Source organism: Lissotriton helveticus, chromosome 4_1, assembly GCF_964261635.1.
Source record: "Lissotriton helveticus chromosome 4_1, aLisHel1.1, whole genome shotgun sequence".
NCBI classification, from domain to species: domain Eukaryota; kingdom Metazoa; phylum Chordata; class Amphibia; order Caudata; family Salamandridae; genus Lissotriton; species Lissotriton helveticus.
Window position 1 is genome coordinate 1,325,613,911 of NC_136063.1, and position 27,224 is coordinate 1,325,641,134.

The following is a 27,224-nucleotide window of genomic DNA, read 5'->3' on the forward strand; positions in this document are numbered from 1 at the left end:
ATGTCCGTGATGCAACCAACTCGGATATAAAAACACAAACCACAACACAAAAAAACGTGCGATGAGCCTATTCGCGATGGGGAAAGCAGGGATAAGTACTGCCAGGCCAGTAACACACACGTCAGGCGGGAATAAGCACAACAATAGCCTGAAAAAGAAAGACACACCAAACAGAAAACAACAGCCAAGCACAATGGAGGCAACCCGAGCCACCAGACAACCCCACAAGCCCCACTGGCAGTTGTGGGTTGGATGGTACCAGAGGCCTGCATGTGCTGTGCAGCCGGCAGCTTTGTCTGCGGAGGGATGTTGGTTGTCCGCTGAGTTGGTACCATCAGCAGGTGGGGGATGTGGGTCAGGATGCAGGGGATGGTTGTCCTTTTGTGCCTGTAGTGGGCAATGTCCTCCTCTGGCTTTGGGTCTGGGCGGCAGGTGCATTTCAGGTGGGTCCGATGTCTTTGTGTACGCTGCCTCTGTGGTGTTCCTGGGAAGGGGGGCAGGGCCGGATGAGTCCTGGGGGTGGTGGCGGGCCTAGGGTAGTTGTGGTGGGTGTTGTGGCCTCATGGGTATCAGCATTGCATAATCATTGTCTCCATGGCATTTGTGGGTCTTCTGGTGTGGCTCTTGGCTGGGCTCCCTTTTATGCTGCAGGTAGTCATCCTGCTTAACACCAGCAAAAGGCAGGTGTTTATTCCCTGCTGTTACTGTGGCTTATCAGCTGTTTTTGGTTTGCATCGCAGATCTGGCAGTTTGTTGTGAAAGTGGTGTTGTGGTTTTTTGTGTGTTTTTGCACGGGAACGCCTACTCTGAATCTCATTAGGGTTAGTTGGTGGTGTCCACTGTGGAGATACATTTTGGGGCAGTTATTGTGGGAATACTGTCGATGTCTGCAGTTTGCACCAGCTTGTGAATGGGGTGTTAAATCTATCTCCACTTTTGATGCGTTAAGGTGGAGATAAATCGAAGATAAGTCCTTGTGGATATCCCCCTTAGGGCATTATGTATAGTTTGATGGATCGAATACTCCATCAAAACATGGTGGATAGTCTGGGCGTCCGCAGACATTTTCCCAGGGGGGGGGCAAAATGTTAACGTCATCACCATCCTCCGACATGATGTGTGCCAGGTGGGGCACAAAAAAGCACTGGGGCGCAGTCTACATGGGCGTCCACAGACATTTTTCCAGGGGGGGGGGCAAAATGTTAACGTCATCACCATCCTCCGACATGATGTGTGCCAGGTGGGGCACAAAAAAACACTGGGGCGCAGAACTGGGATAGACTCAATTAAATGCCAGGAATCCAGGACATGTGACTGACCCTGCCACAGGCCAACAAACACCACCTGTAGGGAAAACGCTAAACTTTCTGACAAGGTGCTTTATCTCTGTCTGCTAGGTGTGCAGACTTCTGGGTCCTCGATCCAACACCAATCAAGGCTGTCTTCAGCACAATTTGATTTTTATCAGAATACTTTAAAACAGCCTACGATTAAAGCACCAGATTAAATATACTTTATGCACAGTGTATGTTAGGGATTATTTGTAGCACACATATTCACCAATATTGGCTTTTTGGTGCTAGAATTCATGATAACTTTTATCCAAAGTTAAAGCACAACGTCAAAGTTAGTAATAAATAATGCATCAATCACACATGCTAGTTATTCGCCAATGGGTGCTCCCTTTACTAGAATTCCCCGGGCATTGCTAAATTTTACACACATTCAATTAATTTATACAAAATAAAATGTATAGGTCCAAATGTTAGCTATATTTTTTAAAAGAAACGTATAGTACCTCTACGTGTACTCAATGTCAAACTGACATAGTGCGCACGTTTAGGGACACAATAATGGCCAGCTCCCTTATGCAGAAGCCTGGCACCGTAAATGTGCGGCACATGCGGCGCCTGCAGCTACGCCACATCATAGGTTCAGGGATGCTGAGTCTTACACAGTGGTCGAAGTGGGGGAAAAAAAGTAGGGGAACAATGGGCGGAGAATCAGAGGGCGGGAATAACTCAAGGATTGGATCTGTGGGTGGAGCCAGAGGTGTGGCTAGAATACGTAGACATCCCAATTTTTAGTATTTGTTTGGAATTTCACTGCCCAGTTTAATCAACCAATGGATACACATGATTATTTAAGGTTATAATGAGTTATTGACATTAAAATATATTCACAAAGTGGGATATGCTTCTAATCACAGAATGTACCAAATATGATAAAATGTGGAAACACAAGCCATTTGTCTCCGAGCCATGGAGTTTCTGTCATCAGCACTTCACCCTTTTTCAACAACAGCAGTTCAAACATGAATGGCAAAATATCCTAGTTTGCAAATGTTTTCTCTAAAATTATGGCTCTGCCATACTTGCCTCATAATGCAAGACCTGCTGCATGATCTGACCATTTAAACTAATAAATTGTTTGTAGCTCAAACATATCAAAAGTTAATATAAAATGTGACTTGTGTTGCTACGGAGTGGATGGCCTATTGTAAAGGTTGACTGGTCACCTTTCTCACTGCTGCGTTTGTATGTTACACTGGTACTAATAAGGCAAAATCTTTCCAGAGACTGTTAGCATGTGTACACACGTCAAAATAATAAAATATCTGAAAATATACTGCATTACGCGGTAGCCTTTTTTTAACCTCTTAGCTGCGCCGAACGTTCCGCGCTAGTGCGGAACGTTCTATTGAGCGGGCGGGGCCGTGACGGCCAACGGATGTGCACAGCCCTACCGAGGTAGTGCACGCGATGGCCGTTGGCTGTCGGCAGCAGTGATGAGGTTAATGCATAATTTAGTCAACACTACGGCATAATGTTGTCATCCTTTGCTGCATAATTAATTCTAGTGGCCCCACAGGAGGCAGCACACGTTAAAAGTGCTTGTGAATGAAGCCGGGAGACTGTGAAGTTTGCGAACTAAGTTTGGTGTGCGTGCAAATCCTGCATTGCCAATCCCTGGTGAGTTGCAGCTACTGCTGCTGAAACAAGGCCAATAGAGTTACCTTTGGGTGAGGCAGATTGGCATCAAGGGCAGGGCCAGCCATAGCACTGGTGGTGTCCTGTGCATTAATGTTTGTTTGCGCCCCCCAATGACCACCTCTGCCATGGATTCCCTCACCACCACCCTTTAACTGTGCCCCCAAGTCTCCATAACCACTCTCTCTCAGATGCATATAATTTGATTTACAGCGCCACTCTTACCATTGTAGGGTGTCAGATCACTTCACATCACACACATTACACAGAGACAATCAATATGTGTGTAAATCACTGTATAGAAAATGTTACATAAGACTAAGAACTACAAGGTGTAGGAGTCACATGACAACCATACTAGTAGCCCGTATAGTTTTATAGTGATTGGTCTGGAAAAACACAATACCCGGAATTTAAAAAGTAATACCATGGTTGGGGGTTCTCCTTAATAATCAGAATTGATTTCGGTCCAAAAGAACACTTTTTGGGACATTAGGTTAATCAAAGACTGGGGGACCGGGGGGGGGGGACATAACGCTCTAATTTATACCTTGAAGTTTGTATGCAGCTCTTAGAAGACAGTTAATAGCTCACTGTTCTAAGTTAGGATTTTAACTTATAAACTGCAAGTAACAAAAGGATCTCTCTGCCAAAAGCTGCAGCCCACTGACCTATTTACATTATGTGCACTTTGTGATCTGCATGTCGCATGTTCTTTGAAGCCGGTACATTAACCCTCTGAGCTACCTTTCCATGAGTCAAAACTTCCACTAGATAAAATTCTGATCTCTCTCTAGGAAGAACATTAATCACCAGAGTCATCATGACATTTTTATTGTTGCCGAAAATTGCCGGGGGCCAGGAAGGAGGCAGCAAGCGTTTTTAAAACCATAATATACTTGCAAACATGATGCCCTCACCTAAAGACAGCACCCAGTGCTGTTACACTGGTTGCACCGCCCTAGAGCTGGCCCTTCTCAAGGGTCCTGTGACCTCAGTGACTGTTGTTCTAGGGTGTGCTGCTTCATAGGCCTGCCAACAAGACTGGAGGTGAACTTCAGTATGGATAGTGGTGGACAAGCCTTGAAAGTTAACCTACACTTGTCATGCTAGGGTCCACCTCCTGGTGCGAAGACACCAGGACTTCTAAGGTGTTGCGAAGCCTTCTAAGGTCTAGCATGTGATTGTGCCATCGCAGGAGAGTGGGCTGGTGGGCTGGTTATTAAGGCTGAACTTGGTTCCCAGTTCCAAATTCAGCAGCTCGTAGTGCCACATCCTCTCCCCTAATGATTACCGTACTGCCCCACTGAGAAAAACTCCCAATGTTTTCAACTACAACCCAATTGTTGCCCGCTATAAACACCTGGATGCGCAATATAAATTACTCACTAGACAAGAGCAATATGCGGCCTACAAAAAAAAATAACAACATCCTGGAAAAAGCAAACACTTATAGGGAATGCAAAATTTAGCAAACCATGGTAAATGTAAGCAGGAAATACATGGTTACCTTAATGCTTTTACACTCACTATTCAGAAATCAGTGAGTGCGTTTGCCTGAAAAGTTAAGGACACAACTACAGGGCCCTGAATGGACCCATTGCAATGGCCATTGCTTATATCCTTACAAAACGTAAGCAGTATGGTAAAAAGACCACATCCCTGGAAGCAGAGACGCAGCACACGTTTTGTTTTCCAATCCACGCATTGCAGTACCTCCAGGATTGGTGCACTAGTTCCAAGTCCAGGGAAAACAATGACAAGAAAACAACTGGTAAACTCTGTAAAAGTGGCGCTAATGTGTTTCAGTGTGAATAAAATCAGTTTGGCCAGTTTGCTACTACTCTGTCTTACTTTATTTAGTTATTTATCTATTTTTCATATTTTTAGCCTTTTATTCCCAATGCTTCACTTTGGAATTAAAATGTCAGAAAATTACGACATTTTGGATCCATTTCACAGGGAAGCAAATAAAAGAAAGGAGAGGAAAGAGAGTGAGAACCCCGTCTTGAAGTCACGGCGGGGAGGGCAAGGCGCCCCTCCTTGCCCTCCCCTGCGGACGCCCAGCCCTATCACAGGTGCCAAAGGCATGAATGCACTTGTAATATGACAGACGTGGCATTCATCATATTTATGATGACACATTCCATCTGCCAAACTCTAAATAAGGCACTTGTTTTACTAATTACTGTCATTTGTTTGCTCTGGTTTTGAAAAAGAAACTGCACTTTCATGATCTTCACAAATAAACAAAATACAATTTAAGTGAACCTCTCCTTGGGGAAGATTTATACTTACAATAGAAGACACTTCACGAGCCTCAAGACCATTTCAAAACACGCAATGTGTTAATTACAAGAACAGTTTAGAATATCACATTTATTGAAAAGTTCACGTACTTCATAACTTCATAAGTGACAGCCTTGAACTCTGCACGTTTCCACAGGCAGAATTCCAACCCCCACAAACTCAGCGAATAGGTACCCAGCAGATATTTTCTGTCTTGCCAACTTCATAAGTCTAGAAGTGAACAGACTAGAAACGTTCAAGAATGTAAGTTTTTTTTGTCTTTTTCCATACTTTTCCCTACATCCTTTTTAGGATCAAAACATCTGCATAAAATCACTGAACAACTCCTAAAGGTGTTTCAATGTTAAGATTCCAACTCAAATCTTTAAAAGTCAGGGGATGCAACTGGTAAAATTGATACCGAACCTTGAACAAACTCTCCTTAAATTATATACTGCTTTTGGCATTGCATATTCTTCATAAACAAATGGGGATTGGGTCCGTTTCATGAAGTAGTGTGTTGTTCTAACTCAAGGTATATTCATAGGTTAACGAAAATTACTTGCTGACCAACAGCCAACAACAGTACTTTATAATACAGTAGATATTGTCTAGTGATGGTTTGGTATGGAATACATCCTGTAGTTTGAAAAAATGTACACATATATCATTACATATACCATACATATACCATACCAGAGACACATTATTAAAATACACCTTACTGTGTGTTGAACATGAAAAAGAGTTTCAAAATATATTCAGCGTTGTAGGTGTGCAAAATGCTTGATAGTGAATCCACACTTCAAGACAACCACACAGTTCCCAATTGTCGAAATGTGTTTACTACTCGAAGAAGCACAAGACAACTTATTTCACGTACTGAACATTGAACGCTTTTCTTGAACTTAAGACATCACTGTCTATGGATGGCCCACTTTAAGAACTGGTCCAAAGGCATTTCAGACATCAAGGCCATTAATAAAGACAATCCCCTGAATAGCTTTATATGTATTATTATACCATCAGCTCTTCATATTATTTATATGCACCATAAAACAGGTATTTGTTATTCTCAATCTTCCTTTTTGCACATTTACACAACATGGTTGTGCACAAGTGCCTCTGGCCTTGCTGCCCTGGTGGGATGCTTGGCCCTCAGCTCAATGTGTCTAGTGAAGCTGAGGCTTTTGCCTCTGAGGGAGGGATTGGGCGGTAGACCTCAGAGTTAGCCTTGCTATTTGGAGCCGTTGCTGTTTGGACTTACTGCCTCTCAGTGGAGGGGCGAGTTCCAAGTTGTTTTTGTTAAGAGAGGTTGAATGTGTAGTTGGATGGACTTGGCTCAATGTTACTGAACCAGATATGTGGAGCACTGTATATCTGAGGGGGCGGGGTGAAGTGTGAATGGTGCACGGTGAGACTGAGGTGTGCAAGTTTTCCGGGAACTTTGGAAGTTTTTAAAATGGAACATTTGGGGACTGGGTCTGTCCGTTAAAAAACACAGACTTTACTCTGAACTCAGGTACTATGGTGTCTCTGTGGCATCCTTGCAGGAAACTCACACTTGGGAGGCATGCATTAAACAACTGATACATAGGTGGTGGGGTCACATCCTCCTACTCCAGTTGCGTCAAGAGGGCTCTGATCTGGTCCTGCCTGGAGTTCCCTTTGTGGCTAAGGGAGTGAAACTGGACCCTGAAGGACTTTATGTGAATGTCTTGGAAACGTTAAATGCTAGAGATCTATGTTTGTTAAATGTGTATGCCCCTACACTGGATGATACTGCATTCTTTGGATCTGCATTGAGTGTGGACACAGAACATGTTGGCCCTGAGGTACTGATGGATGGAGGTCTGGATTGTGCCTTTCATCGCTTTGTGCGGGCCAGATTCCGACTGCATTTGGTTCCCTGGCTTTTGGCTGTCCCCCTAGGATTTACAAAACCTGCTACCCTAAAACCTTGTTCTTTTGACAACTTCTCTGAACACGATACCTTACATTATACTTTATTCTGTGATTATTATTACTCACTGCGCAAAATATTTATATTTCCATTACTCAGAGACTGTCACTTTACCAAAGCCAGGCCCACTTTGTTATACCTCCAAATGCTATCTTTCCCTATGGTCTGTTTCGGGGTTCCAAGTTTCCTAACAGGAGCCATTAGGCATAGGAAAAAGTTGTTTTTATAGCAGACACTTGTCTTTGCATGTTTTGATACTTGGGCCCATCTCATGCTAATATTGGTATTTTTATGATACACTGTCTTTTGCACTTGGCCTTAACACTTTGCACTCTATATGATGCTTTTATTCTCATTTTATAATTTGAATTTTGCTATTTAATTGATCAAGAATGTTCCTATTTTAATTTTTTTAAAGGTTTTTAAGCATGCTGATGAAATGTATCATTTTAACATGTTCACTTTTATGGCATTGAGTTGCCGAATAAAGTACCTTTTGATTGATTGTGTTGGAATAGCCACTCTCGGCTTAGGACTGGGAAGGATCCCTGAAGGGGTAAATGCAACCGCTTCTAATGCAATGTTTAAGTTATTCCAGTATAATGTGGTGCATCAGGTTTATCTCACCCTAAGTACACTACATGCAATATACCCAGCACAAGGAGAGGATTTCCTTCACATGTTTTGGGAGTTTCCTAATTTGGATGACTAATTGGGAGGCAGTTTTAAAGTCCATGAACCCTACCACAGGGTGGTCCATCACCAGGGATGTAGGGCAGCATCTATTGGGACAGAGCAGAAAGTTCCTCTTTCTGGGGCTTGTTCTAGCCAAGCACAGAATAGCCATTAGATGGATGACCCCAGATGCACGAGGATAGCGGAATGGCAGAGAAATATCGCTGAATGGGTAAATGCTGAGGAGAGTCATATGCATAAAAAACACATAGGGATAATAAACATGCAGACAAACTACAGGCCTGGACAACAATGCTCACTGAGCTTTTAGATCCCCCAGATGCACTGACCCCTTGAGTACTAATGATGATAAGGGTTGGAGCGATTACGTTGACTGACCGAGGAACAAACAATGGAGAGGAGTATAGTGCTATCTAGTGTTATGTAACTTTGCCATCAGCAAGCCTCTTACGATGTGCCTGGTTCCTTATACAGTGCTAATTACGGAATTATGATTATGTTAGAGCCTACACAAGTGGGAGGGGGGTATAGTAGGACCATTTGTTATCCTCATTGTGATATCTCAATATGTAAACATTGAAATGTTAATTAGGAAAATGCCAATAAAAACTTACACTTAAAAAAAAATGGTTGTCCGCTATAATTTCGTGGAGTGCAGATTCCATAACACATGTTTTGAACACCTATATCTTTAAAAAATAATTTTGAAAATCTTTTTCATGCACAGACAAAATCTTTTTTCTGCACAGACAACTGTAAAGTGTATTTTTACAACTGTATCTAGGATATACGTATTCACTCACGAGAACTGTGTCAGTGCAAGTGTGGCCTGGCAGGGAGGTGGACAATCATCCACATAATTTTGCTCATAATGCTTTAAGGGATCACCTTTATGGTTTGGGAAGCATGGTATTGGAGTCTCCTCTTGCTGTCTGTATGTGTGTGGCTCTTAGTAGGTGCATAGCAGCAGCTCCTTTCTTTAACGAAAGATACTGCCCATTGCCTGACATTGTGCAAACCCATACATGGTTCAGTGCTGAGCATGAAGTGGAATCGCCCAGTCTGTGGAAAACTACTCCTTGTAGCAAGGGCAAGCTACCCACCCTAAAAGACATCAAGAGAATGTGCACACAACCCATAAGGTACCCTTTGAAAAATAGGAAAAAAGGGTAAGCAGGCTAATTCCGATGTTCTCACATGTAAACGTATCTATATAAACTGCATATCCATTTATGTTTTAAATATTTGCAATTAAATTCCCAGAAATATTTGTTTATAAATAGTGGAGAAAATATTTTCCATAATTTATTTGCCATTTTTAATATTTTCAAGAGACAGCTAATTTGGTGTGACAGTCTGTGACTCAAAGATAGTAAAGCTTATTTCAAATTGTAATAGACAAACCAACATGCAAATTACGTTTGTGCCATCATAGAGGTTATTCCAATCTGAACGTCTCTTTTAATTAATTTGTAGCCATTGCATTTTTAATTGCGGCAGCACAGAAGTAATATACTTTTTGTATCAATTACTGCTGTGGTCTCTATTCATTTCTTCGACTTGGAAAGTCTCAGAAACCTCATTTTGTGGCTAAGCACTGGGGATTGGAAAAAAATGAGTGAAGCATAATGGAAGGTGATGGAACACGCAATTTGCAGTGACACATTGGAGACATGAAAATCGCATTATAGTTGCAAAAATGAAGCCATACATTCTGACAAATATAACAGATTTTCTTGCTGCTAATGCTTTCCTTAGTTATTTAGTTCAAGTTTGTGACTTCTCCCATGATAAATGTTCTGCACTAATGGCCAGTTTGAAGGTTGCTGAGTATCCCCTTACCTTCCCGTTTTGTAGGAATTTAACTGCCTTTTTTACCCGATAAATGGTTAAAAATTGGAAATACTCTGCATTCAAACAAGCTGTTTAAAATGAAACTTCTGGCTCACCTAATAGCTTGTAGCGCTCCCACGTGAAAGTTGCTGCATTACTTCCACCTGAACAAGTCCACTTAAAATACCGGCATAGGTAGTATAAGTGGCGACTTATAGAATGACACTTTTGTAGGGCCATGCCTTGTGTAACAGTACAAAACAGGCATGTTATGTCCAGACTAGTAATATCACGCAACTCTAGTAGCTATGAATAACGTAACTTTCATTAATATGTAGGGGAAATGGTCCTTGGCTGGGGTTGATAATATAGCTCTCTTTAGCCTAAAAGTTCTCAAAATTAAATTCTCCATCATAGTTACGGGAAAGCAGTTGCCCATAATTCAGAGGTGCAGTTTATAAGTGTATATATTGCAAGACATACTTTTCGATATACATGACCTGAGGTTCCGCAACTGCAGATTAATGATTTTACAATGTTTTTAAATAATACACACCATCCATTGCTCGGGGCAAGACAGAAGTCAAGGGCCGTTACTGAGAATGAAAATAAAGTCACGTTAGATATTTATATATCTTGGTGCCTCTAAACCCTGCTGGAACTTTCAGGCGCACAGTTGGTTGCACCTAGGAGTATTTTTTTTTTGGGGGGAGTTTGCTGTGTAGCTATATCTGGTTGACATATTTATAATATGGCTTCACATAGAAGTCTAGATATGCATGTATTTATTTGTCTAAACATAAATGCATGTACATATTAATGTACAGGGTTTTATGTAGAACAAATATTGCTACTAACAACAGTGCAATATATATGAAATGAATATGATGACGGGATTACCTAGAGGGAGTCTCTTCTTCAGGCATCAAATACCTGGGCAGGTTATTGCTCAAGTGTTGTAAAGAGATATGTCTTAAATTTCTTCTGCAAGTGAATCAAAAATGGTGCAAGGAGTGAAAAAAAATCCAAAACCTTACTACATGGCAGGAGAAGGCTTGATATCTTGTCTTCACATTTTTCTTTCCTGTTTTTAGCAGTTACCTGCTGTAAGTGCAGCTTTGATACCTGGAGAACTTAATGTTATTCGGAAGTTTGTTCTGGTTCATATGTTCCCTGCTCTGTCATTGAAGATGATCTTGTAGGCAGAGGGAACCTTTGGAGTTGTCTGAGCAGCTGGGATGTCCGGACATTCTTTTTGAGCCTTTTGAACCAACCAGTCATAACATGGAGATTATTCTTCAGTGGAGTTAGATGTGCACCAGGGCACCAGTAAGTAGAGTACTGCCCATAATGAGATGTGCCAGGTCCAAGAATAGCATCCAATTTCTGGGGTCTGATTCATTAAGAAAATATTTGATGACATGGAGCAGTGTAAATGAATGCTGCTAGGGTTGTGTCTTATTAGTTGTGTGAGTTTTAATTATTTAATATTTTAAACAAGCAGCTCATGGACTAGGTGCCATTGTAAAAGTACACCTGTGGAGAGTACATCTCTTGCAGAGATTGAGCTTAGAGTAGACCTTGGTTGATGAAAAGCATTCAGTTAGGCGGCTGAGGCCTCAATTAGAAACAATGTCAATTGTGATGTTCTTTTTTCAAATACATATTTTTATTGGATTATTTATAATGAAGGTACATATTAATACGAGGCATGGGATATCGCAAATACTTGTTAGAAAAAGTTGATACAATTCAATCTTTATAATGCTAATCACCCTAATTTGGAAATAGTTTGTCTCATAAGGAGATTCATTCTTTGAAAATCAATATCTAAGCATATAAATGAGAAAAAGAGAAAAGATTAGAGGGGGTATGGAAAAACAGTAGGGAGAAGACAGATGAGGGTAAATCTACTCCCAGTGAAATTACCATAGCATAAATTCACCATGCACCTCAATAATGCTGATTCAACAACTTAGTTAAACATGCTGCAAGAACCCTTCTCCAAATCGGCTAATGAAGTCGGATTCTCAGTTAATGTACCCTTTCCTACTTTCTCCCAAATGTTGTAACAGGTTCCTTACGGTACAAGTAAGTTTTTTTCAAGTTTTAAAATATGTATTTTCTTTTGACACTAGTATGTTTAATAGTGATGTTGAAAAGAGAAGAACACGGGCCACTTGGCCACAATTCCCATGTCTCAAAGCAAAGTAGAACAGATGGAGAGAAGAAACAAGGATGCATGCTTGAGGCCCTTATGTTTAATCCCTATCCTGAGGCATGGGAGCTCGACGTGCTAAAGCATATTCCCTTCCTTCAAAACTGGACACTTAACCCTTGAGCTTATTAAAATATGCCTGTGACAGCATCTTCATGGATTACACTTCATACAAATTGAAAAATAAACTTGAGGTTCCCCATTTGAACAACATTGCCCATCGACTTTCACAAAACTTTCTTCAAGTCCTGTTTTTTTTTTACTAATATGCTGCTATCAAAACAATGACATTATGTGTAACTGCAGTACATTTGTTTTACTTTATGGACAAGATTTGATTCTGAGTGGAAATTTGTTGATAACTAATTAAGACTATCAATTAACAGTTGGGTGTTGACAATAATTTAACCACATTGATTGTATTCTATGCATTTCAATATATCTTTATAGGTTCTCAGTTCTATCTCCATGGCTAAAATTGATTTCAGTTTCTACATATCAGGCTGGATTGGGGACTTTTTATTTTTTTTGTACATAGTTTGTTATTAAACCAAAAACCATGAACTGAGCAGAATCTCAAGTACATGGAATTATCTCATGTGGTGTGCACATAGGATTAGAAAGTGCGGGTGTACTGGTGGAGGGGATACGGGGCGAGCCTTCGCACAGACCGAGAATAGTTTGGGCATCCTGTCTCCTTCTCACAGCAGTCTGTTGGCTGGTAACTCAGTGGTTCCAAGATGAAACCTATAGCAGTCTGATCCAGCAGTTGAAGTTAAAGGTTCTTTCACCTTCAGTCTGGGGTGGTGGTATAACTGCTGAACTGCAATGAATCTAGATTCAGAATAAAGGTGTCTGGGTCTTTTTCCAGAGTGGTCTCCAAATAGTGCAGTGTTTCCAGTTGACATTTGCAAGTCACATATGATTTGGCAGATGGGCAGGGAGACAGTACTATCCGTGCACGTCAAGGGTCGCCTCTTCATCTCCCATGATCCCCTTTCTCCCTCTGAGCTGGTTCTCAGATGGGGTTAAGCAACCGGGAACTCTTTCATTGGTAGGTAGACACCTACTGGATAAGGCTGTCTCCTCTTTCATTTCAGCAGGCAGGCAGCTCGCAAGGTCACTGGCAGACCCGCATCTGCTTCCATTAGGGCTTGCAGAAAGCAGACAATGTTCCCTCACATTCAGGTGACTAGCTTTATGCCATACCCATCCTGGAACACATCTGCTCTTCTCCTCCTGCAATAAAACAGCCTGAAGAGAAAACATTTGGACCCATTTTTATACGGAATATTCAGAGAGAAGATGTGGATCCACAGTCTGGACTTATAAACCCGTTTGGCCTGGTTTATTTCATAGTTCATTTTTCCACTGCTGGGCAGACAGTTTACTTGTGCACAATGATTGCTCCTCACAGAAGGTATTGATGATACTGATTCCAAGCAGGAGTACCTACAATATGAGCATGTTATGTATGAATCTCTGTACCAGGCTCTCAACGATGTTCCAGGATGGGCTACTCAAAGGAAAGCAAATGATCCAGCCTCTCCCCAGAAACAACTCTTTCCTTAGCAACTGTCTCTGCTGACCCATCTCCCTTTCCCACCAATAAGCAAACTGGAATGATCATGAAGACGTAATCTGCAAACCCTTGCTTAAAAGATTGCACAGAACTCCTAAAAGGCAGCCCTGTCTCCATCCCTTCACATGTCTGTGTCTAGAAGCATCCACTCCTATTCTGGAATGAAGGCGACATACTTCAATATTCTAGTGATGTTTCACAATCCCCTTCTAGTACCATGTTAGACATGGGGCAATCCAAAATAGATTCCACTGGTAACAGCATACTAGCACACTGTTATCATGCACTATACATACATGTGTGATTGACAGTCACACAGGGATGTCATTACAGGGTCTGGTCATGACACATGAGTAGCATTTGAAGCTGTAAGCTGTAAGCATCACACTCATATCCTCGAACTGTCAAAACAGCCTGTTCAGCACCTAATCACTAAAACATGGTACACTGCCACCATCATCTCACTGTGCATGGCCAGGGATACTGATGCCCATCCAAAGATATGCTTAAGGTGCCCAAACAGGACCTCAGGACCTCAGGATCAGGCTCTGGACCCCTATGTCAATTCCAGGACTGTAGCATGCACACAGAGTTTGTTTATGATGAGACTACAATAAACAAAATAACCAATAAGAGAGCGAGAAGATGCAGAAGGGCTCTTTCCTCTTCCCCCTTAATATATCAAAAACAAACAAGAACAAGTTCGCTACCAATAGGCTCTGTTGTCATGAATGTCCTTCAATCATGCATCCAAGGAACCATTAGGTTTTTTAGAAGAACCCTATCTCACCATCCTAGTTGGTGGCATGCTTCATCAATGGGTTTCCACCCAGGATGGCTAGTGCTGCAATGCCTGATTACAGGGGAGCTGAATTTTATTTCATGTGGTTGTGAATTTGTGAGTGGTTTTAAAACTGCCTCAATGTTGTCCTTTGCCATCAATAATGTGAGTCTACAATGAAGTCAGCATAACAGATTTATTGGCAGTTCAGTCACCCAGGGAGCAGCCGCGGTCGGTAGTGGGAGTACCTGCCGGGTGGTGACATGGGGAGGGGGAGAGGAAGGGTGGGGGGGGTAGTAAACTATGGATTACGGAGGTTTACAGGTAAGTAAACATATAAATAAATAAAACGAATTTCGTTGCGTGCACTGCATCCCCAAATGCGATGCAGTGCGCGCAACAAAATTCGTTTTATTTATTTATATGTTTACTTACCTGTAAACCTCCGTAATCCATAGTTTACTACCCCTCACCCTGCCCCTCCCCCTCCCCACGTCACCGCCCGGCAGGTACTCCCACTACCGACCGCGACTGCCAGGGAGGGGTAACTTGCAGGGAAACATTCCCATCCCAATGATTATTATTAATGAAACAACATTGGAAGACACTGAAAAAATAATGGGTGCAGTTTAGTCCCCCAAAGAAGATGCTATTTTTTCACATTGTGTCTCAGACCTGTAGTATTCTTCTTACCAATTGCAACAGAAGATTTTAATATGCCATTAAACATGCTTCGAGATAAGGGTTCATTAGTCAAGACAAGAATTTCTAACACCTTTAAAGGCTTCTCAGATGCCAAAAAACAACAGAGTGCCCATTATATTTCTGTTCATATATTGGTTTGCATAGTCAACGATTGGAATATTTTATTATATTGGCTCATCTTTTGCTTATGTACTTACTGTGTTGCACTATTACTTTTGCTACTTTTCATTACTGCCAAAAAAAGGCTCTCTAGAAAATGATAGGTGATTTAGTGTAATGAGTACTTGAACATGTTGGCACCCAACTAATAAGGACTCTACCTATTTTCACCACCCAGTAATTCTTTTACAGAATTGATATGTTTGGGTGCTGAAAATATACAAACTCGTATGTACAGGCAACTAATAATAATATCTGTGTTACAGGTCATGCCATTTCTGTGTAAGTATGCTACATACCTTTTAACGTCCTGACTAGTGAAATTAGTTGGAGATTTTATGTTTTACTGCTACACAACACAGAATTTGTAAAAATGTATTGACGCAGATATAGATGAGTATTTGAATATGGAAATGGGGAATCTTTCTAGCATGAATATCCATTGGGATTTTTTCAGGACACAACAAAGTTGGAATATAAATTAATTGTCTTTTAAGCAAAGGAAGTGCTACATATTTGGTACCACCTGATAAAGTTAGAAAGAAGGCGGCAAAGGGTATCAGCACAAAATGCAGTGGGAGACTGTTAGAGATGTAATCACACTTACATTTGAAATAAACAATATTCAGCAAGAACAGAATATACTATGTACAGCCTAACACAAATTTTGACTGTGTAAAGAAAAGTGGATGAATATTGGTTTTCAGATTAAAACAGAAAAGCAATTCCGCAATCACAGACAAGACTAACCCAAAATACTTCGATCTTAAAAAATGCAGCAAAAATAATGAGAAATATATCTCCTGTATACTATTTGAAAAACCTTTCGTACAATTCTAGACCTTGAAAGTCACTATTTAATAATTACTCTAATGATGACCGTATGTAGTGCTTATTGCTAACTGTAACATACAACACTTTTGCATGTAGGCAATATTCATGTTAATGCAGAAAAAAGGTGAACCAGCTGAAACGGATAGTTAATGACACAATTCTCAGATGAACATGAATGTGATGCAGGTGCTCTTAAGCCAGTAAATAAAAACAGCAAAAGTTTCAGCCACTATGATCACTGTGGGTGTCCAGAATGCATCGTCTGGAGAAGATCTTATAGCCCCGAGCAGAAGATAGTCTACTTGTCCGTGCTACAAGTTTACAAAAAGGGCATTCTCGAAGCTAAAACTGAGTTCTATACGAACAGGGTGATGGCAGCAGAGTCTCAACCCAAGGAAATATTTGCTACGATTCACGAACTGGCTTCATCTGGCAGAACCGCGCCTATCATCCCTCCATCCCAGTCCCTCTGTAACTCACTCAATGAGTTTTTTATTGACAAGGTCGTTAAAATTAAACTTAACATTCCCCCTCCCTCCCCCACATTTGTCAACCCTTCCCCTCCCCACACGGGTCCCAAATTGACTACCTTCCCTCCGTTAACCATTGATTCTCTCCCTCCGCTGTTGGTCCGAGTCAAGTCTGGCTCCCCCTTGGACTTCGCCCCAGCCTACATCCTTAGGGAAATCTATGTAGCGTGTCCCACACCGGCCCTGACCCTCCTCAACGACTCACTTATACTGGGCTCTGTTCCCAGTTTTCACAAATCAGCTGTGGTTGTCCCAATTATAAAAAAATCGGGTGCTGACCCAACTTCCCCTGTCAATTACCGCCCCATCTCCCTTCTGCCCTACCTAGCAAAAGTCCTCGAGACTCATGTTACGACCTCTCTGAGTGCTCATGTAGAAGCCAATGACTGCCTCTCCTCCCATCAAGCCGGGTTCAGACCCCTGCACTCTACGGAGAAAGTGGTGATCTCGGTGATGGACAGGCTACGGGAAGGCATTGACATCAAGACACCTCAAGCCCTGATACTTTTAGACCTATCCGCCGCTTTTGACACGGTGGATCATTCCATTCTTCTCTGCCGTGTCAGGGCGGCGGGCATTGAGGGCTTGGCCTTCTCGTGGCTTGAGTCATTTTTAGCCGGGAGAACCCAGGCGGTTCATCTTACCGGTTTTTCCGCGGCCTCCCGTAGGGTCGAGTGTGGGGTCCCCCAGGGCTCGTCACTCTCCCCCCTTTTATTTAATTTGTACATCTTCCCCCTCATTTTTATGTTACAGCAGCTGGAGGTCACGGTGTTCAATTACGCCGATGACCTCCAACTAATTTTCAACCTCTCCCACTCCCCCTCATCTGCCCAGAACGTCCAGTCAGTGATGAGATTCATCCAGGACTGGATGAACTGCAATCACCTCAAACTCAATCCAGACAAAACCGAGCTGGTCTTGACTGGAGGTGGTTGCAGTCCTTGGTCCCCTTCCTTCTGGCCCCCCTCACTTGGTGTCCCTCCTTCTCCTGTCCCTAAAGCTAAAACCCTTGGGATTTTTCTGGATTCACAACTCTCTATTCATTCACACGTTAGCTCAGTCGTCTCCTCTTGTTTTTTTTCTTTGAGAACAATTAGGAAGGTTTCCCGTTTCTTTTCTCTCCCCGCCCTGAAAATCATCGTGCTAGCCTTGGTATTGTCCCGTATTGATTACGGCAACGTAATCTACAACGGGGCTCCCGCTTACGCGATTCATCGCTTGCAGCTGGTAATGAACCAGGCTGCGCGCCTGATTCATGGCCTTCCCAAATACCATCGGGCCAGCCCACTATTAAAGGCTCTACACTGGCTGCCGGTGCGGGAGCGTGCCCTCTTCAAGCTCGGCTGCCTCACTTTCCAGGCAAGAGCAGGGACCGCCCCTAAATTTCTTTGTTCCGCTGTCATCCCCTATCTCCCCTGCAGAGAGCTCCGCTCTTCCCACGCAGCCCTCTTAGCCATCCCTCGATTTAAGAAACTGAGGGCTGGCGGCGCGAGGTTCGCTGTCCTGGCCCCTACTTTTTGGAACTCCCTTCCTGTTGCCCTACGCACCGTGCCCTCCTATACCCAGTTCCGGAAGGATCTTAAAACTTTTCTTTTCATTAAAGCCTATCCTGTTTAAATCCCTCCCACTGCTGACATCCTCTGTTATCGCAATAGCGCCATGAAACCGCTAGGTAGAAGTGCGCTGAATAAATGTTTTTAAATTCAAATTCAAATCGTCACTTCTTATTTGTCTCACAACATCCAATTAGTTTGGGTGATTTTTGGGGTGTTCTAACCAAGCTAAATTTACCTCCTTTTGGCTGATCAGATTGTCTTCTGCATCCAGGCCACAGTGGGAGTGAGTTTTTCATTACTTTCTCAGCAAGGCAGGTATTTTAGTTCAGGTGACATTTACCTGGCAGGCTGGAGAGGCACAGAGATATCCTTATGGAAGAATTTCAACTCCCTAAATTGGTTATGCCACAGACTTTAGTATACACTGGGGAAGGGTTGATGTCAGTCAATTTTGCCACATTGGGCCAGTGAGCAGGGATGAGCAGGCACAACCCCACCTACAGATCCTGCTTACTGCAGTCACCCTACATGAAAAAAAAAACTCACATTGGAACAATGGTACATACCTAAACCTACACTGCAATCGACCATTAAAGCTCGGTAATGGCTCAAAATCGTATAATAAATTAAACTATCTGAGAACTATAAAAATAGCTTGGAGCCCATTGATCTTAAAGTAGGGCTTCCTCTAATACAACAGTCACATTCAGTGGCCCAGCCTCAGTATACATAAAACATAAATTCAACTAGACTACATTAATGACAAATGTTAACATCTTTCCCTCCACATGCCTCACGATAATGTGTGGTTCTAGGTTATCTGCTATTTGATGGCAACAAAATGAATTGGACTTATTTTGTATACAGAGGCAAAGTATACTAATACATAGTACCTCTACACAACATATAACAGACAGTAAATGTGACAATACATTGACAAAGATATGTAAATTGGCTCTACAGCTCAGATCTTGCCATGATTGCTACCAGGTCAGTGGGAAGTGTATAAATGAATGTTAGTGTGCATGCTCCTTGCTTGATACAAACTGAATAGAGTGCATGTGGTGTGAAAACTTGGGCATAATGCTTGATATTTGTCAATCGGTTGAAAATCATTATTAATTGTGTGCAGCCTGTTAATATTAGTCCCCCCATTCTTGGGGACTAATATTAACATGGCTGCCCACAATAAGGGTATTCTTGCTATACTGCTAAATATTTAAACTAGGTAAAAATAATTATAAAGGGATTGCTCTCATGATGGTCATGAGTGTGGGTCCTCAATGGGGTCTCGTACAATACACAATACAGGTATGGAATTCACTTGTGGCAACTAGATTTCTCCACAGATGAGCTACAGTAGAAATTATTAAACAATAATTGTGATCCTGTTTGGAAACTTTATAAGGCACATGCGAGAGACGTAACTTAGTGGTGTAATGCACCCACGCTTTAGGTTTTAACAGGGGATGACACTTTGTCCTAGATAAGACTAAGTCACAACGTGAGTCTAATTCATGTTTTATGGTCATCCTTTAGAGAGATACTCATAGATAGCAGTTCGAAGAACTGACATGACAGAGCTAAGAATTAGGGGTTGAGGCTTGGAAAGGTACTAATTACAGCAATGGAGATATAGAAAGAGAAATGGTGAAAAGTAGGAAGCAATGAGGAGAGACTGAGAGAGACTGAGAAAGATAGAGAAAGAGAGGGGGCAAATAGAGACACAAAGGGATAGATAGAAATGAAACTAAGAAATATGTAGAGGTGAAAAAAGAAAAAAGCAGAGAGAAATAAAGAGGAACGTTAAAAAGTGGAAAAAGAATGCAATCCCACAACACACTCAGGGCTAGATCAGCCTCAACATATTGAAAGTACTTTGTATTTTGCATTATTTCATGAGCGCTCCTTCAGAAATTCTTGGAAAACAATTCAGTGCAAATATTTTAGAAATTAGTTATAAGATGCTCCATTTTTGTTTTTAAAGTCATGTGAGGAAAAACTCTCACCAGGTCGGTACACTCCTGAATAGATGGTCAGACTCACTCGCTTCACTTTAAGTGAATGGTTTACAACGGAGACATTTTAGATTTCTAGCTACACCCTTAATCATGGGTCTTATAGCCAAGAATTTTCAGACTGCTGACCAACCTTGCTAGAAAACGAATCCAAAGTAGGCAGCAGGCAATTATATGATTTTCTGGAAAATGTGGCATGCATTTAGATTAAATTAAAAATACCCAGGCAATGATTACTTTAGGACTTTTTGCTTAGACGCAATTTTAATGTATATTTATATTCCAATGGAAAATATCACAACAATGACTAGCTTCTTTAAAATGTGATAGTGAAACCCATCATAGTGTGGCCAGTTACATAACCGGGTGACTCAGTATATGTTGGTGTGTACCGTTAATGGGTTTGTAAAGAATAGGTGGACAATATACATCCTATTACAAAAAAATACCCCAGTTTAAGCAGGAATCTTTTTTAAGTGAAGGCATCAGTGAAAGGTGAAGTGATCAGCATCTACAAAATGGACGTAGTGCAGCTACCAGCAGGATGTGCTTGGGAGGTTCCATGTACACACTAAGGGGGTCATTACGATGTCGGGCGGATTGCATCCTCCAGGCTGGCGGTAGCCACCGCCGGCCTGGCGGAGGCAATCCGCCCGACACTGTTTCCCATATTCCCCCCCGCCATATTAGTATGGCGGGGGAACCGCGGCACCCACCACAATGCTAAAAATGAAGGATGTGCCCGCCACTGTGGCGGGCGCATCCTAATTCCCCCAATGGGACCCCCGCCCTTATGGCGGGCGGTCCAGAATATCAATAGGGTGGCGGGCGGACAAAGTCCACCTGTCATCCTAATGAGGCCCTAAGTCATCTCCTAAAAGGCACCCTCAGGTTTCACTGATTGTGTAACACTGTTGGTATTGTGCGGGTGCAAATTGCACACCTAAGCAATGAGTATAACAGAAACAGCTGTGTACGCTTCGTAAAACAGTCAGTAATATTGACACTCCTGGGACATTTGACTAGTACAGCCCATAGACATCCAATATAATTTTAAACCCTGTGGGCCCGATTCACAAAGGGATGTCCAACTTGTACAGTTATGAGTGCGGAGTCTCCACACTTGGGGTGGAATCTCTGCCCTGAGCACTGCAATACGGAGATTCTTCCCCGAGTGCGCAGAATCCGCTTCGACTGCACTCATAACTTTACGAGCCACAAGTCCCTTTGTGAGTCGGGCCCTGTGACAGTGAACAATGCAGAGCATTTTGATTCACTTTGAAAAATTCTTAAATGTACCTGATAGGACTTGAAGCACCATCTGGGTCTCGGGCCATCACTGTTCCAACAATAGTTCCAATATCGATATCTTCAAGAACCTCAAACAAATATGATGGTCTGCTAAAAATTGGGTGTTCATCTACATCTTCAATAGAGATTTTCACAGCTGCTGTATCCTTAAACGGCCCTAGATAGTAAAAACGTGGATCCATATGGATGTTCATTGCTTCAACTTTTAGGGTGTAAAGCCTTCGTGTCTCATAATCCAGGTACTGCATGACAAAAGAAAGACAGAGAACATGTTGAAAGATGTAGACTTCATTGAGCAAAACAGAATTAAAATATCATTTAAAGGTGGCATATCCAAGATAGATCCAGTTAAGTCAAAGTCCTGATACCTTTTTAGGATAGCTATATAATAAACATTTAGATATAATGAATCTTTATGTGAAACATTTACGTGGTAAAATCTGGTATGACTTATTCCCACATGGACCAATTTTAAACATTCCTGATTTATAAGGTACGTCTTCAAAATAGGCTTCTGAATTTCAGGACATAATTATTATTTACATTTGAAATGCAAATAATGCAGTTGGGTATGATTAGAAAAAAATACTGATTTTGTTAGAGGTAACAGGCACCGAGGATGAGTTAGCTGGTTATATGTGCAGTGGGTGTAAGAAACTAGAGCGAATTGGTGATGAGACATCAAGGGTCATATTACTAAAATGTTACACTGATGAGAATACAAGATACATCCATTCCCATCTTTTTTGCTGCTTGTGTAATATGCACGTGCTATTACTTTTGCACTCTGTGATACTCTATCTATAATATTATGCCTCCTGTTCTCTAATTCAATTTTGGTAAAGTACTTAGTGGGATATGTATAAGGAAGTGGAGGAGAGAGGCGTTAGCTTTCCTGGCTTAACTCCTCTCTCTTCCACTACTGAAACGCAAGGCTGCACCATATTTACAAGAATGTGGTGCAACCTTGCGTTTCCCCCCGGCGATGGTGCTAAGTTTAGTAACTTAACACCAACGCAGTCACCCTTGTACCAGATTGCAAGGGAGGATTGTTTGTGTAGGAAGGTATTCCTTCCTGCACATAAACAATCCTAAAATGGCATTCTGTCACTTTCATGCGTGCTGCTTTATGCAAACATTTTCTTCTACGTGCAGCAGCGGCAGTCATATCAGAAAATATGCGACACGATCGTTTCGTTTACTAAAAACTGCCTCTGCTGAATCGCCTTTGTCAAAAGTCTTTCCTTTATTCGAAAGTCTGAAAAGTTCACCAAAATTGTTTGTGGCATAGTGGAGTTGGGGAAGGGGTGGGCTGGGACTCGATGTGCCCTAGTAATAGTAAGATCTCCTTCAAATTCCGGAAGAACTTTCTGCTTAATGAAGGAGTTGACCCATTGCAGAGTTTGAGAACCTTCGATACCTGCGGGGACCCCAAATATTCAGAGGTTTGACCTCTGGGAATCGTTCTCAAGATCCTCCAGTTTATTCTCCATGTAGTTCGTACTTTTTTACTGCTCTTTCCCTTCCCAGATCACCATATTCATTTGATCTTCTAATGCTGAAATTCTAGCTTCCGCCTCCTGTAGTGTGATAGGGAAGCAAGACATTACTTCTTAAATTTTCCCTAGCCGTAGGTGCGGAGAGGCAATTTATAGATCACAATTTCCCCACCTTAAGTGTAGGCCTAGATAGATAGGTAATTTGCCATGGTGGGGATGTTTATTTTATACAGCCTGAGAGTAATGCTAATTACTTTGTTTAGTTTCATCTGCCTAGTGATCACAGCACATATACTTCATAATAGACTAAAATAGTTTCATCAAATGTATTGTAAACTCTCTTCGTGACTTTCTTTTGGTTACTAAGGGCATGCATGAACAGGAGCAGTCCATACAGGTAAGAGCAGTGGGGCGGGGTGGGGAAGTCGACAGATGACAATGAGGGAGAATGAAATAAAATATAAAGAAAACCACATACCTTGCACTCTCCACATCACCGACTCTGAAATGCAGCCACCGCAAGGTAAGTGGTTTTCTTTACTTTTCAAAAAATCTCGTTGTCGTCTGCGGACTCAGGCCCACCCACCCCACTACTCTCACCTGCACAGGCTGCTTCTGTATGAGATTGAGAGAAGAAAGGTGACAATTGTTTCCATGGTTCCCTTGAGGACTAGAGTGTCATGTTCTGGGATGCATAAATCACCTGCTTCTCTGGGAAGTTTAGAAGTTCAGGTGAGGGACCGTGAGCTAGCCAGGATTGGGGCCAACAGACACTGACATTGTAGATACACTGGGTGCTTATTTACAAGCCCCTTGCACTGCAGCGGAGTCACTTTTTTGATGCAGTTGCTTTTCAATTGTATCTAGTGAAGTGGCTTTTCAATTGGGTCCAATGTGTCAGTTTGTAGAGCCCGGCTTCTCATTTTACCTGCACTAGGTATTAGGTATGCAGGGTAGGCATTCCCAAGCTAAAAGCCACATAGAAGTGGTGCAGTGAAATTTACAACATTTCACTGCGTCACTATACAACTTGACTGCATCAAAATCCCTACGCCTGCTCAAACTAGATGTAAGGCAGGGCTTTTACAGTGGGACGCGCCTATGTGTTCTGACACATTGCTTGAGTTGCATAGTTGATAAACCAAATCCAGCAATACGTGGCTTTTGCACCAATAGATGTGTCAGAATTTCTGATACATCTGTTAACTCGTGTGCAACGGAGTCCTGTTTTGTAAATACAGCACATCCATGGTGTCGCAAGGGCATTTCATGCAGGCGCAAGGAAACTGATGCATCGAGCAGATGCATCAGTTTCTTGTAAATAAGGCCCTTAGTCCCTACATTCTGGCGTCCTATTATCCCAAGGCATAGTTCTGCTCACCAGCAGAATCCCTGCAACATGGTGCTACCAACGATTGGTCAGGTACTTATTTAACAAGGGTATTTGTGTGTCTCCATAGTACCCTTGCACCTCCTTCGGAGACGTCCGTGGTGTTAGGGAATAATCCGCAACAGTATTTTAGAAAGTACCTAATTTTTCCTGTTGATTGTTCAAGATAGAATCATTAAAAGAATTACCCATATTAGTGATTGCACTTTGTTTCCATCTCTGTTTTATTAGTGGCGGCGCCACAACTATCAACAATAGCTGACAATTGCAGACCTTTAAATTTACATGGCCTTCGCTATGCAGGTGATGACATAATCTTCATGGTTGAAGCCCACGATATCTATTATTAATAAGTCTTTAATTCTTGGTCAATTTCCCAGCTGTGGATGCTAATACAAGAACATTTCATGAAGACACTAACGTTGCACTACCATAACAAAAATGTGTGTGTATCAGCTTTTAGAAATGTATCTTTCTCATTGGAACATCTAAATTGGTTCTGAGGTACCCTAACACACATACTTGTCATGTATGCATGGGTCCCCTTAGTAATGAAGGGGCCACCTAGCCATCGTTAGGTGGTTATACATCATTCCCTAATTTACAAAATCTAAATGCTAATGAGCTAGTGCAGTTATAAAATGGTCTAGTTAGACTATAGAGATGCTTAACTCAATTTGTTTTGTGCACCTGGATGGCTGTCCCAGTAAGGGCAACCACAGTTGCCTGTAGTACGTACAATAAGTTAGGGGTGAGGGTGTAGCCTTACTGCTAAAGCGGTCCACCTCGAAGCTGGGGAACTGGTTCGAGTCTCTGCAACAATGCTGAACATCCTGTGATTCTGGGCGAATCACTTAATGTGCCTAAGAAAAATAGATATGTCCATCTGTAACGCAACTGGTGCTAATGTAAAGCACTCTGATACCTGATATCTTCGGGTCTAGTACGCACTATATAAAACTAAAAGAAGATCCGGTAATTATTCATTCAATTATGGATACAAATAACACAATCCATGAGGAAATTCCTTTTGGATAACCCAAATAATTGATCAAATTGAAGCCTTGTTTCTCCTTATTGGACCACATGAGAAGTTCAGAATATTGACTATGTGCTTACTCAATGGGATGGTACCTCAAACAGGTGACTGTGACATTTGGGGCACAGTCTTTGCTGCAGTTTTTACCATCACGCATGGTACTCCTCCTATTTCAGTCTTGCCGGAGGTGTTAAAACAAATATGAAATGAAAATGTGTCAGCTGCTGCCCTGGATTAGGGGATGAAATTTGTGGGAAACTTTCATGTGGTCTCCTCAATGGTTGTGTCAAACATTTAAGGTGAAGCAGCATCTTTAGCTATACAACAGCAGCTCAAGCAGGTTGCACCAGCCAGCCAGGAATGTAAGCTACCTATAATTATTGCTGAAGCATTCTTCTAAAGGTCGAAATAAGGGTATTGGAGGGGTGCACGACACACGGGTGTGGTTCAGACAAGAACAACTTAATACCGTATGGAAGCAGTTGAGGGCGCTGGGCAGTACCTGTGTGGGGTATGCCCTCCTGCACACTAAGCAGCACTACTATGAGGGGGTAAAGAAAAACGGGAAACTTTTAACACACCTATTGAGGGCACAGATGAATGCGCTCCGTATTGCGGGTATATAAACACCCAGAGGAGAAATCCTCCAGAGTGATACCGCTATTGCAGTGGAATTTGAAAGATACTACACTATTCTGTACACGGCAGAGCAATTGGACTCGGCAGCGGCCGAGTACTATGTTCGCCAGGCACCAGTGACATCCCTTCCCACCACAGAGGCTGAAGCTATTGATGCGGACATTCTCCCAGAAGAGGTGGTGCGTGCTACGCAGAGACACATGGTAGGGAAAGCTTTGGGGGAGATGGTTTCCCAGTAGATGTCTACAAAGCTTTTGCACCTGAATTTACTCCGCATCTTGTGTGACTTTTTATTCCATTCAGCGACCAGGAACCATAACCCCCTACAATGTCTATGGCGGAGGTGGTAGTTCTACCAAAACCCGGTAAAGACCTGCAGGACTGCGCCTCTAACCACCCGATATCCTTACTGAATGTTGATTTAAAGAATTTCACTAGCATCTTGGTGGCCCACCTAGCTCCACATATGCAGGGCCCAGTGGACCAGGGCCAATCCATCTTTATTCCCAAACACAATTGCAGTGATGGGACGAGGTGGCTACGCCCCCTAATAGATCAAACTCAGCACACTCAGCACACCTACGCTGCTTCTATTTGTCAACACCATGAAGGCATTTGACCGCGTACACTGGCCTGATTTGGGATTAAGGAGCAATACCTGAGGTGGGTAAATTGTATATACAAGGCCCAGTAAGCGTTTATTAGAGAGAACGGTGTAATTTCTTGCCCTGCTGTGATAGGGAGGGGCACATGCCAGGGTTACCCGCTCTCACCCTTGTTCTTTGCACTCTATATGGAGCCGCTTGCGGAGAGAGTCAGAAACCTCCAGACGGTCTCTGGGATCTTAATGGGAGACAGGGAACACAAAATATCTCTGTACGTGAACAATATGGTGCTCTTCCTTACACAACCATCACTTTCCCTGCCCCCTTTTAGAAGAAGTCACAACATTTAGCGAGGTCTCGGGATTTAAAATCAACTTGCAGAAGACACTGGCTCTCAGTCTGACCCATTTATCCCAAGATGGAATAGACAGCTAAGGTGAACTATGCGACCTTACTAGATGAGACTCGTCATGAGCTCCTCACCTGCAAGAAACATGCAATGTCATGGCTCAGCAGGCTAGCAGCCATCAAAATCACCCTTCTGCCTCCCATCTTATATGTGATGCAGACGCTCCCACTATACCCCC

General features: G+C 42.3%; 1 protein-coding gene across 1 annotated transcript in view; it reads right to left on the minus strand.

Moving 5' to 3' along the window:
- LOC144827510 (cadherin-10-like) overlaps positions 1–27,224 on the minus strand; it is a 727,722-nt gene that overhangs the window by 65,272 nt on the left and 635,226 nt on the right. The window contains exon 7 of the mRNA XM_078685792.1: positions 21,454–21,707. Within this exon, the coding sequence (XP_078541918.1) occupies positions 21,454–21,707 (254 nt within the window). The remainder of the gene's footprint in view (positions 1–21,453; positions 21,708–27,224) is intronic.